General features: G+C 36.9%; 1 protein-coding gene across 1 annotated transcript; it reads left to right on the top strand.

Moving 5' to 3' along the window:
• The first annotated feature begins 10264 nt into the window (after positions 1-10264).
• Positions 10265-15865, top strand: LOC117344266 (putative IQ motif and ankyrin repeat domain-containing protein). The gene is made up of 5 exons (XM_033906954.1): positions 10265-10582; positions 14214-14316; positions 14441-14575; positions 14922-15050; positions 15245-15865. Exons 1-5 carry the CDS (start codon positions 10444-10446, stop codon positions 15393-15395), a joined length of 657 nt encoding a protein of 218 aa, XP_033762845.1. The 5' UTR covers positions 10265-10443; the 3' UTR covers positions 15396-15865.
• The last annotated feature ends 5371 nt before the right edge of the window (positions 15866-21236 follow it).

Raw genomic sequence — 21236 nt, 5'->3', positions numbered from 1 at the left:
GTTGATACAATCACTGCCATTGTTTTGTTGGAAGCCAGGACCAGACTTGTATGGATACATCATCATTCTATTAAGTCTGAAACATTCTTGCGACTTGTATATTCCGGTATGGTCTAGGAGGGACACTATCTCCCCGAGTATGGGAGGGGCAGTATCTCTCCGAGTGTGGGAGGGGCAGTATCTCTCCGAGTGCAGGCGGAACAGTACCTCCTCAAGTATGGGAGGGACAGCATCACCCTGAATATGTAAGGGAAATATCTTCTTCTGGGAGGGAGGGACATTATCTCTCCGAGTGTGAGAGGGGAAAGTATTTTTCTGAGCATTGGAGAGGCAGTATCTCCTTTAGTATTGGGTGAGGGGAGCAGTGTCTCACCAAGTGTGGGATGGGCAGTATCTCCCTCAGTGTGAGAGGGATAGTATATCTCCGGGTATGGGAGGGGCAGTATCTTCCCCAGTGCGGTATGGTCAACTGGTATCTCTTTGAGTATGGGAGGGTTGGTATCTCCCCGAGTATGGGAGGGTTGGTATCTCCCCAAGTATGGGAGGGTGGGTACCTCCCCGAGTATTGGAGGGTTGGTATCTCCCCGAGTATGGGAGGGTTGGTATCTCCCCGATTATGGGAGGGTTGGTATCTCCCCGAGTATGGGAGGGTTGGTATCTCCTTGAGTATTGGAGGGTGGGTACCTCCCCGAGTATTAAAGGGTTGGTATCTCATTGAGTATTGGAGGGTTGATATCTCCTTGAGTATTGGAGGGTTGGTATCTCCCCGAGTATGGGAGGGTTGGTATCTCCCCGAGTATGGGAGGGTTGGTATCTCCCTGAGTATGGGAGGGTCGGTATCTTCTTGCGTATGGGAGGGTTGGTATCTCCCTGAGTATGGGAGGGTCGGTATCTCCTTGAGTATGGGAGGGTTGGTATCTCCTTGAGTATTGGAGGGTTGGTATCTCCTTGAGTATGGGAGGGTTGGTATCTCCTTGAGTATGGGAGGGTCGGTATCTCCTTGAGTATGGGAGGGTTGGTATCTCCTTGAGTATTGGAGGGTTGGTATCTCCTTGAGTATGGGAGGGTTGGTATCTCCCTGAGTATTGGAGGGTCGGTATCTCCTTGAGTATGGGAGGGTTGGTATCTCCTTGAGTATTGGAGGGTTGGTATCTCCCCGAGTATGGGAGGGTCGGTATCTCCTTGAGTATGGGAGGGTTAATATCTCCTTGAGTATTGGAGGGTTGGTATCTCCTTGAGTATGGGAGGGTTGGTATCTCCCTGAGTATTGGAGGGTCGGTATCTCCTTGAGTATGGGAGGGTTGGTATCTCCCCGAGTATGGAGGGTTGGTATCTCCTTGAGTATGGGAGGGTTGGTATCTCCTTGAGTATGGGAGGGTTGATATCTCCCCGAGTATTGGAGGGTTAGTATCTCCCTGAGTATTGGAGGGTTGGTATCTCCTTGAGTATGGGAGGGTTGGTATCTCCCCGAGGATGGGAGAGTTGGTATCTCCTTGAGTATTGGAGGGTTGGTATCTCCTTGATATGGGCGAGTTGGTATCTCCTCGAGTATGGGAGGGTTGGTTTCTCCCCGAGGATGGGAAGGTTGGTATTTCCTCGAGTATTAGAGGGACAGTATCTCCTTGAGTATGAAAGGGGCTGTATCCCACTGAGTATTTACCGACGAAAGACCACCCCGGTATTAGACTTATTCGAACTTATAAGCCCCTGGTACTTTATAAAGTCGACGATATTTGAATGAAATCTTTATATTCACTTAATTTCCTTGGAAATGTGTCTCTAGACAATATTTTAGCAGGTGACATCGGTATCATCATGCGGTGTGTTTGATTGTTGTAAATCCTGAATGAAGTTAAAGCGATAACATTAATTTGTATGGCGAAATTACTTTGAAGTGATTTTGAAACTATGCACTATGGAAGACTGGTATGCAACAAGGAAATATTGAAGTGTACGATTAACTTCATCAAAGAGCCAAACACATCTATCCATGACATTGATAAGCCAAACAGAACATTGTTTTAAACTAAATTCCCTCGCTTACAACTTTCTTAATTATTTGATTGTAATTAATAAACAACAGATTTTCTTTGGTTGATTTCTGCAACACTTTAAAAAAAACACATTGTATATTTGAAGAGGCTACGTCCCCGACAGCGTATACACTGCCTATCACACACAATTTTAAAATGACACCCACGGTATAGAAATATATAAATTTACTGCCAATAAATGGGACGAAAAAATTAAAACAGCGTCCTGAAACTGTCGCTTATAATTTAAAAAGTTACATACCAAATACAGAGGTTAATTGCGATAGCCTTGATTCGGCGATGAAATTATTCATTTTAAATTTTAAAGATAAAATGACCCTCACAATTTTGGATGTTATAACAGCCTGAAGTATGAAATTGTTGTCATTGCATAAAATCAACGACAGTAAAAAAATTTTTTAATCGATCCTCATGACTGTCCACGATATTAATAAACCACAGGGGCCTAGCATCCTATGTTTATGAAGACATTGGGTTAGGAATTGGAACTAAGTCCCTGTGAAATAAAAGACCTATATATCTCTTAAATTCAAACGTGGCTGTTTTACTAAATTGAGACTAATGCATAAAATTGTATAAATAGAGGTTACACAACGATTGGTTGTTGTATATGGTATTTCTGTCACTAGAGTTAGTTATTTTTCAAAAGTTACAGCAAAAAACTAGCTTTAGCGAGTGTTTTTGTAACTTTTGAAAAATTACTAACTATAGTAAAAGAAATACCATATACACCAACCACGAGTTTGAGTGACCTGTTAATACCAAAATAGAAAAAAAACTATTTTGAGAATTAAGTGGCCTGTTTTGTGTCAACGTGTGTTCTTCTCACAATATCAGGTGCGGTGTAAGGATATGACCCAATTTGAAATGCCGCTAATTAATTTGCAAAGCTGACAGGAAATGTATGAAAATATTACAATTTATTACAAATCATAACAAAGTTATTAGTAGGTTTGTTTTTTCAAAGCAATAAATCGTTCAGAATCTATATATATTTTCAAGAATATAACAACACAACTGCGAACTACTTCTTATGCATTATCATTTCCAGGGCATCGTGAAGCGGCATTCAAGAGTTAGCCTATCAAATTGCATTGAACTACGTGTTTAAAAAAATCCCGGTCAAAGGTCACCGTGTTAACTAATCAAAACGCATTTAGAGTTTATTCTATGTGTGGTATAGACTGAATGTTATTCAATAGTTGTAATGATTATTTAATGCCCTGGGAGTGAATAACACCCACCTATTGTGGTAGAAATATTCTTTATTCGCTTTAAGGAACATTCAAATGCAACCCTTACAAAACATACATTTGAAATAGAATTTTTCCAAAAACAAACGATTATTTGATTTGCTTACCTAACATTGAAATATGTATGAGTTTGAATTTGACCTAGACTTACATGGTGTTTAGTTGGTGAAGACGTTTGTTTTTCAGAACACTTGGGCCTTATTAATGAAACAATTTTCGTTCTCAAATATGAGCTCTGTGGTCAGCCAAATTTCATTTAAGCTCGCCGAAATAACGAAATAACAGTTTAAAAGAAAACCTAAACGTTGAAAATGTTATCTATATCTTGAATATATTTTACGGGATGTACTTTGAATGGCGAAAGGTACATTGTATATGCCGAGATTGCAGAAATTTTTATATTAGGATTTGAAAGATGTTGTTAAAATGTGATTAGCCTAATCACCTTTTGAACAACTTGGCCCTGAGTGCTGATAAAGTATATCACAATCAGAAAGAATAATTATATTTGTCAAAATAACTTTGGATGATTGGAGGTTCCCGAGTCGGCTAATGACGATACAATGTGACTTAATAATAATTAATAAACCTTACATGCAGTTTATTTCACGGATAATGTTTACCCGTATCCTATTATTTCGCGGATCAAATTTTCGCCACGTCAATGCCCCACAAAAAAAATATAACAACAAACAACTACTATAGAAATAACACAGTTACCGATATACGTCCTTTAGTCCGACGATAGAATTGCGGATCTTTAGTTTAAGTTGCCATGGTCAATGAGATTGTTTCATTTGGATGTTTTCGTTCCAAAAGTATACACACACCCACGCTCATTGATTATACATGTATATTATGGACATGTTAATTAAAGTGTGCCACAAACACACATGGTCTTTCGACTAAGGCTCACTTCAGTCAAATTTATAGACCTCGAACGCTGTAGATTCTCCGTCCGAAGTAATGACGAACTCGTGTCTTGTCGGATGGAACACAATACCGTGTGGGCGACTTATGTTATGATGCATTTTCATAAGAATACGCCCACTTGTTCCGTTGTTGAATATCTGATGAACGTGTCCAGTCTCGCGTGAGCACACGTACGCGTTCCCGAACTGATCACAAGCGATTCCTGACACACCTTTGAGATCCTTGTCTTGGTAACGGAAACCGGATGTGCCGTCCAGTTTCATGCATACAACGTTGTCGCCATCTTTGAACCAGAAACTGTTAGATTGTGGGCAAGCCGCAACGTATGTACACACTCCGTTGGTTGGAAATGAATTCAGAGACGAACCGTCTACAGAAATCATTTCGATGGAGCTAGGACACCCCGCGAGTAGAACGTCATCAATCACAGATATACCCCATGTTCCTTTTGGAACCTTGATTCTATCTTGGTACTGGATGATATCGTTGTCCAGGATGTAGCGATATATTTCCTTATCGAAGTAATATCCTACAGCGATGAAGACACTCTGGTGTCTTTTGCTGTAAACGATATCACTTGGAGGTTTGTCTATAGACATAGATTTCTCGATCTTGTAACTGTTGTCAAAAAGTAGCAGACGGCGATGCTTCTGGTCGGCCATGAGACATTTACCGCCAGGGAGATAAGTCCCCCCTGTCAGTTTGGCCGCCTGCTTACCACCAAGCATCTCGACGACCCTTGATACAGATCGCCCGGTTAGGTTTGTAGTCTCCTTGACGATTAGGTCAAAGGTGGCGTCAATTTCTGTAACGTTTGATTCCAGATTCTTTGTCAGTTCTACTGAACGATGAGATCTTGTCTCTTCGACGGAAACACCGCCGTAGTTACGAATAATGCTGACCGCTTTTTCGTCGAGTAAATCTATATACATATCCATATCCACTTCCGTCACGTTAATGTCCCTTTCAAATATTTTTCTCATGTCATGGACGTGAGATTTCATTTTGCCTTTCACCATTTCTTGTGCAATAAACATTTGACTTGTCAATGATTTCTTTTGGAGCTCGGAAACAAGGGCACAGCTGTTGTCTATATCCAACGTGAACATTTCTGTTTGCCTTAAATCTGAGACTAGTTTGCTGCGGTTGTCTTCCCATTCCAAATGAAGGTTTTCCTGAAAATCTGATAACAGGTCATCGAGCTTGGTCTTCGCATCTTCCACTGTTGCCTTCACAACCGTCAGAAGTTTTGCGTTTTCGCAGTCAAGTGTTTTGATGTTTTCTTCTTTGAGTTTTCGTAGAGCCTCTGCATGCTCTCCCATTTCAGTCAATTTCCGCTTCGTTGCTTCGGCGGCGGTTCTGGCACTATCCGGTGTGACGTCATCGACTGGCGTCATACCTTTACATCCTTTATGAATTGTTGATGTACAAGTAGAACAACAAAGCGCTTTGTGATCTTGGCAGAACGCATTGATAACTTTTCTAGGGTGCGATTCGCAGAAAATATCAACATTAAAACTTTCTGACAGACCGTTCCTTGTCTCGATAGGGTTAATCGTGTGACTGGCAGTGAATCTATTTCGTTGATGATAGCTTTCACAAGAGTTACAAAGAAATTGAGAACAGTTTGAACACCGATAGAACGCACAATTCTTATCATTCAGCATTTTACACGGGTCACACAAAGTATCATTTTGTGAAGTCGTCTTCGGCAATGACTTTTTCACTAAAGACTCGTACAGTTTGTTTAGCGGGAATAGACTTGCCCATTCATCCAAGGGTACTGTACAGTCTGGTACTTTCGTCATCAGTGTACACGCGGGACAAGGAAATGCCCGGTCTCCAGCTACAATACCAAGAGATCCTATATAGTCTTGGAGGCAACCACTACAGAATGTGTGTTGACACTGAAGCGATCTAGGAGTGTCATACGTCTGAGAACATAGCAGGCACAGCAACTGAACGGCAGGAGATGATGCGGCCATATTGGACGTCAGTCTGTGTACTGTGATCGCGTTAACCACACAATCAGGGTAGGCCCGTTATCCGTTATCGGTATCAGGTAATCTCGAGTCATAGGGTATTAAAGCTTGAAGACTTGCGTAAATGCACCTGATGAAGCTGATAACCGGTGGTGATTAGATAGAGGAAGGCCCACTCTGCAAACATTCACACCGTCCATCAGATTTAAGGAATCTCATGAAGACACAGAAGTAGGGAAACCGGTTCATTGTACAAAATGTGTCGTTTTACAGATTCCGCCGCTAAAAACGGTAATCGTAATGTCCTGTTTTCTCAGTCTATATATCAACGGAAATTTCGAATGGAGAATGTTTTCTTTGAATATGTACATTTTTCAGAATAATTTGTTAATGCATTATCAAAAACGGAACTATATCACTGGTTTGAATAAATGTTCTTGTCTGAACGATGCTAAACGTAAGACGGCATGTAATCTGAACGTTCATCGGAACATGGATATGTATAAATGTGAACAAACGGCTTGTTAATTTCCAAGAGTTATCAAAACCTATGCATAACAATTAGGCAAGAGTAAAGCATGCATGTCTTCATCTCGGTGTTTACGCTCCTAACACTATTGGGAGAAGAGTTTTAGAGTTGGGCCATCAACGCTTAAAGAAAGCTTTCATTCAATCATCAGATTTCTTTTAAGTATCATTATCTCCCAGACTGCGTTGCGGTCCCTCCATATTAGCTTGCCTAATGTGTTTTGGGAGGGTTTGGAGGGACGATGCCAATATATTCAGGCTCAAAGTATGTATTTTATAGCTAGTCAGAACCAAGTCCAGCGGACCTCAAATACGTAGACAGTGAAGTTAACGTTTTTACAAAACAGTGGTCATACTCATGAGTAACAGTGACATTTGACCTTCTGTTAAAACTTAAAATACATTGTGTATATTGGAATACTCTCCTTTCTATACTAGGTAGACGGCAACGGTTAATATATGTACACATATCTGTGTATATTTAGGGGAAAGTACGTTGTTTTGAGTAAATATACTGACGATTAAAAATTTAAACAGATTACTTTCCCCATTCCAACCCTTTTACTGTTAAATATATTAAGAAACATTATTTATATCGCTACAAGTACGCTCTACAGTATACTGTCACCCCCGCTAGTGACGTGACTGTGGCGGACTGACCAATCAGAAAGAAGCTGGCGAGATTACGATCTGTATGTTGACGAAGCGGTGTATTGGATTCTTGTGAAAGTTATCTTACCGAAGATTTAGCGACATATTTGGATTTACTCTACATTATGCATAGCGATATGTGCATTCAAAACAAAAAACAAAAAAAAACAGCGTTGATGTGTTTCTATAGACCCAATCGTTATGAGAAGTTTTGTATGCCGCCACGAGAACGGAATGAACGTTTCAATACATGAAACAAAATTTAATTCATTGAACAAAATACATTCCAGTTGGTACTGCATTTTCTTATAACGCTTCAGTGACGACTCATAACGATGATCTGAAATTTCGTTAAGAGGCGAACTTAAGGACATAATTGGTTCTATCGCAGATTAGAACAAGGTCCGTATATCCAATCAAAACACGCGTTACATACGAATCGTGTTGCACAATAAGACACGATGAAGTAGTGTTATCAAAATGAAACAATTCCTGATGTAAAAAAAAGGAGGGGTGCCAATCAGTGATAAGGCTACTTTGCAAATACTTTGCAAGAAGATATTTTAAAGTCAGCTGCATGTGGTATGCTATTCAAAATATCAGATTTGTCTGGGTTCATAGAAATTTCAGGGGTCAAAGGTCACAGGATGTAAAATGCAAGTTTCATTTTTCGGGCTGATACAAATTCAATATTGGAGTAAAAATGATATTATTGAAGTTTCTGTTTAATAGGTGTCGGGTTTGGAAACAAAAGTTGACAAAAATGTTAAGAAACTGAAAAAGTAGGTCACAGTGACCGAATTTTACGTCTGGTCAGTTTTGGTGGCAAATACTTTTAAAAAATAACCAAGACACTTCCAAAAATCACCCACTTGTAACTTTTCAACAGTAATCCTGCCCCGCAATGGGATCAAATCTATATTTCGCAAGTTGCTGACCCTTTAAAACCTTAGTGGTCTATTGACAGGGCCTCAAACGAGGTCATGTGCTTTTTCAGATTAAATCAACTTCATTTGTGTGACCACAAGTCTAATTAATTTTTATCAAACAAGGTAGTAATGATCTTTTGGTTGTGATGCTGTGAGTATATATCCAGTAATCTGGTTAAGCTAAACCCATCATATGGCACACCTTGCTCGCTAGATAGGGATGGGGCTGGGGTGGAAAGGGTTTCGAAGGGGTCCCAGAAAGGTCATATAGTGTTTATTTGGGGCTTTGCTTTAGACAAACAGGCCCACTTGTTTTAATATAGTCAGATATCATTTATGGCCTCTTTTCAAGAATAAGGGCTTGAAAGACAACGACATGATCTTATTCCTTAGAACATGCAGCATCGTCTTACTATCATGATCCATATTGTGAAAATTAAAAGCCAAATAGCACTAGATACCTTCCAGGGCTTCTCATCGCTCCACCCCAGCTCACTCCACCTAGCCCCATCTCAACTTTTCAAAGCCCTATCTGCAGGGTATTATTGCTGCCATGTTAGGTCAAATTTAGACTAACAGTATTATGAATTGATCAGTCTTGAAAATGCACTCAGTGAACCCGTAGCCAAAAATACCGGGCTCGGTCGATATTCGTTATCTTCGCTCTATAAAATATCATATCGATAGAAACAAAGCGCCATTACTGTTTTATCATTTTTCGGTATGAAACTCAGACTAGAGAATGCTAACGGTATGGTCCCGTGTCATAAAAATGCATATTATTTCGCAATATTCATAACAACGCCATCAATACCGTATCTTTTATAAAACACCATATCGAGCTTCGCGAATATTGACGGAATCTTATTGGCTGAAACGGAACACTCGCACGAGCGAGCAATACGATGTTTATCACTGTCGCAGGGTGCAATTTGATGTTACGCATGCATGGCAACACTTCCGTGGTTGATTTGATTCGAAGGACCATATACCATATGCACGGGGCTTATATGTCGCGGATGCCTCAGTTTTAACTAGTTCGTGATTATTTAATTCAATACAACGCCTCCTTAAAAATATTCTCCAGGATATATATTACCACTAGCTGGGTAATTACATGCGCGAAAATATGTAATGACCGCGAATAAAGCGTAAAAAAAAAAGAAGAAAAAAAGATATTAAGATTTGTCACTTGGAATAAATCGGTGTTAATATCCATGAGAAATAATGTAAAAAAAAAAAAAAAGTATTACGCCGCTGTGGACATTTTTCTACAACTACGTGTAGAACATGTGTAAAAAGACAGTAGTGTGCTCGGGTAATACAAACTAAATGCGTTTTAAAATGAATATCATGGTCTGTGCTCGTTCTTGGTAAAGGTATGACATAGTTATGATTTAAAAAAAACACTTGTACGGATGACATCATTGGTCGAAAGAATAGAGACCAGTCTTCCTGTATACGTTAAAATGCCGGCATTATATCCAACGATCTAAATAATCCACTCACTGGAATCTTACACTTGCTTCCGATAGCTCAATCACAATTGTAAATTTAGCCAATTACAGCGATAAATTCCACCAGAAATTATGTGTATACGAAAATACCACTCTAGTAAAGCTACATAAGTTTATATGTCGTCTGCATGGAGACGTGCATGTATAATGCGTGCGCATGCAGACACCTAATGTAATCAATTATCTACTGTTAAAGTCAGAATTACGAATCTTCATATGATATTTACAATTCTTGAGGCATCGATGATTTTTTTTACCCCTGAATTACTTTAATCCGCTAGTTAGTCGTACTGATATTTCGAACGGAAATCCCTTACTACCCCCAATGCCTTTATTACCAGTGTATTACATATTGTTAATTTACGGTTTATATTAATCTTTCGCCAGTTAATCCCCCTGCACCACTACCTTCTTTGTTATAAGCCTGTAATGACTGAAACAGGTAATTTCATTCTGGAAGTATCATAAAATACCACTGGAGTTTTTCAGGGAGTTTTATTCTAACGTAAAAACGTCATACTGGCCAGGTATCATAGTGTGTTGTCCACAACACAGATCACTCAGAAGAATACACACAGAACAGACGGAATAGAACAATGCCTCCTAAAAAACCGACGACAACGAAAGCGGCAGCCAAGCCAGCCGGCAAAACTCTTACGCCTGGTGGAGCGAAGTCTAAGGGAGGGGCCAAGGGCGCGGGGCTCGCGGGGGGCACGAAGGCCAAGTCAGCCGCAGGTAGGGAAAACAAAGAATTGCGATAAAAATGTAAACTGAAGTTCGATTAAACGAGGGTAAAATGTAAACAAAAATACAGATTTCTAAGGGAATTCAGTGATATTCTAATAGGAAGTCATTTCGTATCCGTATATCAAAGAACTTGTAAGTGTTAATGAATATATGCCATAAAGAGAATCTAAGCGAATAAATAAAGACTATTGATAATTGAATTAAAAGTATAGCCGGTCCCATCGTACCTGTTACCTTTTTTGTATGCAAAATGAATAAGTGTATTCGCATATTAATTACAATGTACACTCTTCGTGGGATTAAAGACATAATTTAGTCCAGATTTACCCCATGGATTAGTAATTAAATGTGTACCTGGCTGTGTAATAGAACATGGGAATTTACATTCACAAGTAAATTGCTGTTTGTACCAATTTTGATTGATACAGCTGCATATGTTTAACCATTATATTTATCTGAATGATTTTTTAAAATCAGTTTAAATGAGTTTTTAAGACTTTAATATGATAAATTAAATCATAATTTTGGACCTGAAAATGATTTTTATGCATTATTATGATATTGAATCGTCGTTATTTAAATAATAAAACATAATAGATATACATATGAATACATGATGTTACATTTTAATCCTTAATTTAACCTACAGGTAAGTATCAACAGGTAACTTTAACTTGTTTGAAATTTAAAAAGAAAAAGACTATCATCACTCTAAAAACAAAATTGTCCTACAGGTAAATTCAAAATGTTGACGTTCAGAGACACACTCTTTCAAATATATGAAATAAGAATGACAGGCAAATTAGGGAGGTTTTCTAAGGTGTTGTCAGCGTCCCTTGTCAAGACTAATATTATAAGGCGAGACTTTTATTTCCTTTCATTAAATGAAAAAATTGTTTCAACTTGACTTTATACACAACACATATGTTAGTTGCTAGCTACTGGTTATGTAATACACAGGTTTTTTTCATCAAATTACTTTTACAATTATTCTGATAAGTTACATAAGGTCAACAAGTTCAACATTCAACATGAACAACGACCAATCCTTAAGAATACTTTACAGCATTATGATGGTAAACAAACATTGAATTAAATTAACGTTTGTAATGCGAAAATGGTGGACATGTCTTTTCTGAAACCACACTGCGCGTCAGTAATGACGTTATAGGTGATAACACAATTAACCAGTCTGTTATTTAAATACATTATCAAATAAAACTCGTAAACATGGTAAAAGTACAACCTACACCTTTTAAAATATTCTTTTAAAATAGTATCATGTCCACATGCTTTGTTTATGTTCAATCCGTATTAACGTCCTGTTCAGTCCATGTTAATGAATTAAAATGATTATAAAAGTCGTCATTAGTTCAGGCGCTTTCCCTGTATATCTTGTGTGCCTTGAAATGTCTATAAAATTCCCTTGGCTGTGTTTTCTCATATATTCTAGCATGTTACCCCGATACCCTGCATCTTCTCGTTTTTGGTTGTATTAGTTTTGTATACAAATTTTTCTTTCTAACGAGTTCCAGTCGATTCTCTTTAGATTTACATAAATTAAAGGAAGATTTCCTTTTTTTATAATCTCGATACCGTATTTTACATGCTTTTGTAAACCAATGTTTGTCTTCTTTGAAATCTGTTTTACAAGTATACAAACTTTTGCTATTGTATCTTAATTTACAATATGGTAACATTACAATGTTAAGTGCAGTGGAAAATGTGGCAACAACATAAATGATGTTATTTTCACTTAGGTCTGGCGATTCACAAATTTCTAACAAATTACGTACATTTTCTGCCAATTTTTGTAAAACCATATCCGTGTTATCATTATTCCATTTCACATTCAGTAACAATTTGTCAGCACTATTTGCTTTTTCATATACAGTGTCATCCTGCTTCCTAATAGTATTTAGAAAAAAACTAATTGGGGGAATGCTCATACAGTCTGCAATCAGTTATAATCGCATTTAATCTTTTAAAAAGGTGATAAAGTTGAGGTCGAAAAAATACTTCCATCAAAATGAAAATTAATTTAAACACGATTAAAAGGTATGTACTAAAGACAATCTCGAGTGAATAGCACATTTAGTTAATACATCTTGTATATACAGAAAACGTTAAAAATGAGCATCAAACAAAACATGAATTTGCTTTATTTTGAAAGAAATATATTTTCATGTGAAATTTGAAATCTCTCATTGCCAATGTTTAGTGGTTATCTATCGAAATGCATACAGAAATTAAGCGTTAACTTAACACCTTATCATTCCACTTTAAATCCCGACAAGGTATATGCACTGTATAAGCCATGATCTACATCAAAAGACAGCCTAATGGTATACACTTACATGTTATACATAATCACCTGGTAAAATTTTGAAGGCGAAACAATTTCCTTGGTAGATATATGAACTCATGTTATAATATACAACTACTAAGTGATTTAAGCTTTAGCTTAATAATATCATGTCAGTGTGATTTTCGTGATGAGAAGGAACTTTAACCCAATATTTTAATTCAATGATTTTCGATATAAGGATTTGAAATAAACCCCAAGCATGTGCGTGTGCAGAGTTAATTGAATGCGTGTCACAGACAACTAAATATCATTAACTGAACCGACTTTAGAACCATTTAACCTAGATAATGCAGGTTACCATACTATTTAGCACCATTTAACCTAGAACTGCAAGTTACCCTACTTTTTAGAACCATGTAGCCTAGATACTGCAAGTTACACTACTATTTAGCACCATGTAACCTAGATAATGCAAGTTACCCTACTATTTAGAACAATGTAACTTAGATACTGCAAGTTACACTACTATTTAGAACCAATGAATGCGGAGAGGTTTATAACAAAGCCCACAGCGCCACTACGCTTAATGCATGCAACATTTTTTCTACCCTGACATTGGTAATTAAAACTGAAGCATTTACTGATGACTGTTTAAGTACATCTTGGTAAACTAGATACCAAAAGCTGCTACAACTCAGAATCTATAATGGCCCAAAACCAAATACGCTTGCGTATTTGTTTCAATCGAATCAGCATATCAAAATTCTTTCATCCTACACCCTCAAAATGCTCAGCAGTGAACCTGACAATACTCGTGTATTTCAAAAACGTCTGGTGCCTTTCAGGACACTTACACATGTAGAAACTGGCAAAAATGAGGAATGTCTTAGTTCATTTCTCTATTATATTATATATTCATTTTCCATACCTTTTATGTCAAGGCTCCATGCATGTTTTCACCTAAACAAGATGCTACTCCAACGTATGATGGGGGCGATTCAAATGCAAAAACGCCTAATTCTGGGCGCTGGATCATTATCTGACGTGGCATTACAGCCGCTGGCAGTTGAATCCCCGAAATCGCTGTTTATCGTAGTCCTAAAATGATTACCACGACTTAAGAAAAAACGCCCTACGCCGTTTGGGACAATACATCCACCCCCAGGTTGAATTGTTTACTGCGACTAGAGATAAAATGCCCAACAATGTAATGTCTGTAACAATACATGTCCCCCTAACTGGATTAAAATGTCCCTTTGATAAACTTATTTATTTGCTGCATAATAATCTTATTATTTGTTAATACTTCAGAGCCACCTAAAGGACCACCTCTACCAGAAGTAACTATGGGGGCGAAACAGATCATGCCACTACTTACGAAGGACACAGAGGAAATCCTAAAGAAATCTCAAAGGTGAGCTTGACACTCACGAAACATGTCTGTATAGCCACACAGGGAAACGTATTACATAATTATCTGTTTGTTTATAAGAAAGAGGTATCCCAATTAACCATACACTCTCTGTTCTTACTTGTAGGTGGCCATACATTGTCGATCCCAATGGACTCATTCCTAGATTACTCCAATATAGTGACGTTAATCTCCTCGAAGTAATGGTCTCCGAACACATGGAACCCGAAAGGATACGAATGGCATTGCTAGGATCGCTGAGGTATTTATGAAATAAACACATGTGTATGTCGCTAAGCATGACCAATCGGCATTTGTGACTTTCCGGTGAGTTCGTGTTTTTGCCAGACTTTGACAAAAAGAAAACAAAATCTCAGCTAGAACTACGTTTATTCAACTTCTTGTTTAGGATTACATTCAAACGAATAGGCCACAGTTTAATTTCTCTAAATTTTGGGACTGATAAGGGGTCTAACAGGATCTGTTCCTTTACGAAGATTGTCGATTGTATGCCTGGCAGGCTTTCTTGAGAAGAAAAAGGGGAAATAAGAAATAAGAAATATTTGGCTTCATAATATTAATATACTGACATTTTGCTTTATTTACAGGTATGGTAAACCTGTCGTGTTTGATATGGGGGAACTGGATATGTTTTCCGCCATTAACGAATTTATGGATCGCATCCATCCCGATCTAACCAACATGGTGCTCACAAAGAAAGTGATTGAAGAAGAATAGTACGTATGACGTCACATCTTTGATGTTTGGATTTTGTTTTTGTTTTTATTTTTTTATGGTGGAGGGGATGTGGAGGTGAGAGTGGGGTGGGCGTCCTTTTCATATTCTTATCATTTTAACAATATAAAGCTAAGAAATATTTATGTGTAAATTTAAGATAATCTAGAAGCATGTTCTGCATTTAATTTTTCAGCATTGAAAAGCTGATAAAATCAACAGACGATCCGGACTACAAGAATGCCATGTTTTACCAGAAGGACGGATTCAGTTTAGCTTTTGTAACGTCCAAAGAGGAAGTGTCAGATGACATGAAATCGAAGATGCTGGTGGTCAGGGTGGAGTGAATGATGTCACAGAACTGCATGACGTGTTATCGTCGTATATCATCAGGAACAAATAGATGGTGATCATCGGCAGTTTTCGTAAACGAGTTCCATGTACGGTAGTCGCCGACATTTCCCGATCGATAACAGTCAGTTCATTGTTATTTAAGTTGTATAAGCACCTGACAGCGATACTCCCTGTAAGTGAATTACAGTAATGGTAAGAGCGGTATAAAGTGAGACAATTGAATATTATGTTAATTGTATATCGTTTATTTTCTGTATAATTTATAAATTACATTGTAGTTATATTGTTTCATCAAATTGTGACAATTTCAAGAATGTATGCATTGTAAATGATATCTGTTAATTTGAAATATTTATATTTGTCTGGCATTGTCACTATATAGTCTGTTTGAGAGCTATGATCAGGATCAGGTAAAATAATAACTATCGAAAATAAATTTGCGGTTTTTCCCACTGATATATTATCCTGGTTATTGACTGGATTTCTCGAAATGATGTCCCCTTGACACCCGTCCTAATATTAACCGGGTTGTTTTCTGACTTTCCTCAAATTATGTCCCCTTAGACACCCGTCTTAGTATTAACCGGGCTATTGTCTGGATTTCCTGAAATTATGTCCCCTTGGCATCCGTTCTAATATTAACCGGGTTGTTTTCTGACTTTCTTTAAATGATGTCCCCTTCGACACCCGTCTAAATATTAACCGGGCTATTGTCTGGATTTCCCGAAATGATGTCCCCCTTGACATCCGTCCTAATCTGTACCAGTACATCGCTACTGTCACTATACTATATGAACAATGTTTACACTTATTTACACATAAATATGTGTGCCGTTATATATACAGAACGTGTTATTTAACATTTAAACCACTGTGTATAATATCGTTATCCAACTAACCCAGGTTATCGTGTGTTTGTGCTGCCACGATTTCAAAACAGTCACGTAATGATTTAAAAATAATTTCCGCGCTAAATTTAGAGGGGGATTCCCAACTAAATCGAGTGGTCAAGCTGGACATAGGGATTGACTGTGAACATTGGGACAGCACAGAAACATAACTGGAAAGGAACAAAACGCGTATATTCAGTGAAAATTGCAACGTTTTGATTTAAACATATTTTATTGTATCTTAATATATACATGGGAATTGGGCACACGTTATCAAACTTATATTAAGCCCTTTCCCTATATAATTTTACATACATATAATACATTTATTTTACAAGATGACATATATTTACATATGAGAGAGAGAGAGAGAGAGAGAGAGAGAGAGAGAGAGAGAGTTATAATGAAGATATAATTAGAAAAAAAATCATTATGACTATAGATTATCAAATGAATAAACAATTCAAGTAAACTATTCCAATAAACTATTCCGATGCCGATAGCAGAAGTTCACACTATTCACTTTTCAAAACACTCTGCTGTTTCTAAAGTTCATCACATCCTGTGCCATGGTTAGCTCTCTCCGTTCGCTTTCTATGCCTCCTGGAAATTCAATTCTCTTTTGCCATCGGCATCGGAATAGATATGATAAGCACACATAAATTTACACTGATATATATAGAAAGATAAGGGGAATTAAAATCTATACGAATCAAGAATGTACTTCTGAGTGTTTTTACATATTGTAACATTATCCTCTATGGATAAATCACTGCTTCCATACAGTAATAGCTGCAGATCTAGCGGTATGAAATTGTTCAGATTTCGGTACAATTCGATTCTCTGTTCAACATAATTATTACAGACGAAGAAGAAATGATATGTATCCTCAATAGGATGACCACATTGACAGTAACTATAATCAATCAGATGAGATCGGAAAAGATCATTATTTAAAGTACTACAACTATTTCTTAATCTTGCATGCAATATATTAGATTTTCTATTTCCAACAGAGTAATAATAAGGGACTTTTGATATATTAGTGATAGACTTTTTAAAAACTAAGTATGAGTTACTTTGCCTAGTTTCTAAATCTAATTGGTTCCAAAGTCGAATAGTAGCCGGGAAAAACGAAATATTGGTCAAATGAAGTCGGAAATTTGGTAAAGAGTAGTTATTGGCGTCTCGGAGGTTATAGTGAGAGTTTTCAGATACTAAAGGAGGCAGTAGAGTGGATAAATAATTTGGTGTTAGGTGATTTGTGACTTTATAGAAAAGTTGCAGTTTTCTCCTAGTACGACGAGTAGCAAGTGGTTCTAAACCACTTTCAGAATATAACGAAAGTCTGCTAGCAAAAGATGGTAATCCAGTAATTATTCTTGCTATTTCTAAGTTAAGTTTTTCCAATTTGTCTGTATCACCGAGAGAACAACCGTCCCAAACCTCACAACAGTATTCAAATAATGGCAGAATATAAGACTTGTAAATTTTAATTAAAGTTTGTCTGTTTAAAAGATATTTGAGCTTTCGGAGGATACTTACCTGTTTTGATACCTTTTTACAAATGTTGTCAATATGAGTGGACCATCTGCAATTTGCATCTAAAGTAACTCCTAGGTGTTTATGGTTATCAACAAATTCTACATCCACATTATTAAAGCTTATATCTACAACATGTTCGTGTTCATTGTTTGATATAAGTAAAGCTTCCGTTTTCAGAGGGTTGAATTTCACCAGCCATATTTCTGCCCAATTTTGAATTTTAACTAAGTCATTATTTATTTTCGTTTCAATTTCCAAGAGCGATCGACCAGAACATAATAAGGAGGTATCATCAGCAAATAATTTAGAAAGACTTTCAAGGTTATCTGATATGTCATTTATATATAGGATAAAAAGAAGAGGACCCAATACTGACCCTTGAGGAACGCCAGCATTAGTAGTTCTGACGGAAGATTTACTAATTCCTTCGAAAACTTGTTGTTTCCGGTTTCTGATATAATTATTTAACCATTTTAAAAGTTTTCCGTTTATTCCATAATTAGCTAATTTTACATTTAGTCCCTTGTGCCACACACGATCGAACGCTTTGGAGATATCACAAAAAACTAGACACGTTGGTTGCTTTTTTTCCAAATTTTCACAAACAGTATGAAAAATTTCTATCATTTGATGAACGGTAGAGTGACCAGGTTGGAAACCTGACTGGTATTTATATATAAGTGAGTTTTCAAGTAAATAATTTTTCAAAAATTTCACAACTAAGCGTTCAAAAACGTTACCAAAAGTACTGAGTAATGATATAGGTCTATAATTTGAAGAAACATGTTTATCCCCATTCTTAAATAATGGCATAACTATTGCTAATTTCCAATGTTCTGGAAAGACACCAGTATCCAACGAGTATCTAAAAATTAATGATAAAGGATAAGCTACAGATACTGCAGTATTTTTTAACATACTGTGACTAATCCCATCATGACCTACAGCTTTGTATATAGATAAAGATTTAAGTATGTTGATTATGTCATTGAGTTCAAATTGTATGTCTGATATAGTAGCGTCCGTCCTAAGTTCGACCCCTGGCTCGTCGATGTTTGTATCGTCAATAGTAGAAATGGAAACAAAGTAATCATTTAGTATATTAGCTTTATCTACATCTGTCATTACAAGATCTCCGTTATTATTTACAAGGGGTGGTATAGTATTAACAGTTTCAGTAGATTTTATTAATCTGCGGACAACTTTCCAAAAATTTCTAGGATTCGAATCAGAAAAAACGGTCTAAAATACCATTTATGTACGCATAGAACTGTTCTTTTATGTGCTTTTTTAGATTATTAACGTGATTACGTTGTCTCCGAAAATTCGTCAAGTTTCTTATAGAGCGATTAGATTTAAAAAAATTTAAAAGTCTGTCTCTTTTCCTTATTTCACGTCGAAGGTCAGAATTAAACCAAGGCTTGTCATTAGGTCGTATTGTAACAGTTTTTGTAGGAATGCACTCCTCAGCTATGTCCAAATATTTTTCTGTAAACTTAACACACATGTCATCTGGGGAGTGCGAGGTAGAGAATAAATCAACCCAGTCTGTATCGTCAAGTTTACTATTAAAAAGTTCGTAATTAGCTTCATTGTAACATCTTATGGTTCGTTTAAACGTCCTGATAATTACTGTGCCTACAGTCAGTTCTACAGTCGTCGCTTTATGGTCAGATACCTCATCGCCAATGTCAATTACGTCAGAAAAGTTAGAAGTACACGTGTCGGAGAGTAAAATGGGGTCAAGTAAGGTAGAGCTCGTGCGTCCTATGCGTGTCGGTTTGTCGATTACATTAGTTAGGTGAAAGGTGTGGATAATATCATTCACAACGTGCGTGTTTCCTACAGTTAAAAGATCAACATTTATATCACCAACTAATACTATATTTGGGGTTTCCTGAATAGCAGTGTCTATAGAATTCTGTAGATGATTCCAAAAGGATTGTGCGATGTTAGGAGGCCTATACAGAGTACACAGAAGATATTTTTTATATGGAAAGTTGATCTCCGTCCAAATAACCTCACCCACCTGAAATTCTAAGTCAGCTCTACGACGGGTGCACAAGAGACTGGATGTAAATACTGCTATCCCCCCTCCCGGGGTTCCCCGGTCCTTACGGTATAACTCGTAACCACCCAGGAGTATATCAGCGTCAGAAATAGAAGGATCAAGGTGAGTCTCGGTGACGCAAACAATATCATAATCAGAAGCCAAATTTTCTAAATGTGATAACTTATTTCTTAGACTACGAATATTCAAGTGGAAAATAGATATACAGTTGTTATAATCTGGGAGGCCTGGGTTAGGATGGACATCATTACAGGACAGGAGGAGGAGCTGAAGTATCAAGAGAAAACTAGAGTTATCTGTTATGCTGCATAATAGAACACGTGTTACTAAAAATAGTTTTGTAAACATAAACATCACGCCAGACCTACAGCCATTGAGAACATGGGACATTTTAATATAGACGAAAAACGTTTGTGAAATCAATAAACCGTGAGTACGTTGGTAAAAACAACCGATAGCCGCCCGATACTGAACTAAATCATTACCCATGGTCATCAAACAATAAGTTACATGAAGAGGGGCAATCGGTCGCGTTTACCATAGCATATTTGTAATAATAGTTAGAACACTCAGTCTCATGGGGAGGTTGAGAAAGGTCAGAGAAGCATAGGTCAAAAGTAGGAAAGGAAGAGTAAGATAAGAACATATCAAGTAAAACAACATACATGAGTTATGAAATAAGATGTTTCATATTTTTCGGTTAACTACAGTTTGTTAAAAAATTTTATTTAATATTTAGCGGGTGACTTATTGATACCTAAAATTTATTAGGTATGTATATATGATACCTGACATTAATCAATATGTTACCATACATTAATCAATATGATACCAGACATTAATTAGGTATTTGAATATGATACCAGACATTAATTAATATGATACCAGATATTAATCAATATGATACCAGACATTAATTAGGTATTTGAATATGATACTAGACATTAATTAATATGATACCAGACATTAATTAGGTATTTGAATATGATACCAGACATTAATTAATATGATACCAGACATTAATTAGGTATTTGAATATGATACCAGACATTAATTAATATGATACCAGACATTAATTAATATGATACCAGACATTAATTAATATGATACCAGACATTAATTAGGTATTTGAATATGATACCAGACATTAATTAGGTATTTGAAAATGATACCAGACATTAATTGATATGATACCAGACATTAATTAGGTATTTGTATATGATACCAGACATTAATCAATATGATACCAGACATTAATTAGGTATTTGAATATGATACCACACATAGATTAATTTGATACCTGTCATTAATTAGGTATTTGAATATGA

This window comes from Pecten maximus, chromosome 15 (genome assembly GCF_902652985.1).
Source record: "Pecten maximus chromosome 15, xPecMax1.1, whole genome shotgun sequence".
NCBI lineage: Eukaryota > Metazoa > Mollusca > Bivalvia > Pectinida > Pectinidae > Pecten > Pecten maximus.
Note: the sequence above shows the minus strand (reverse complement) of the source record. Positions and strands in the feature narration are given on the sequence as shown.

Excerpts from the sequence above, each read along its gene's own strand:
- LOC117344266 (XM_033906954.1), top strand. The coding sequence starts at position 10,444 with ATGCCTCCTAAAAAACCGACGACAACGAAAGCGGCAGCCAAGCCAGCC. Across the intron at positions 14,317-14,440 it reads ATCCTAAAGAAATCTCAAAG|GTGGCCATACATTGTCGATC; the intron begins GTGAGCTTGACA and ends TCTTACTTGTAG. Across the intron at positions 14,576-14,921 it reads GCATTGCTAGGATCGCTGAG|GTATGGTAAACCTGTCGTGT; the intron begins GTATTTATGAAA and ends CTTTATTTACAG.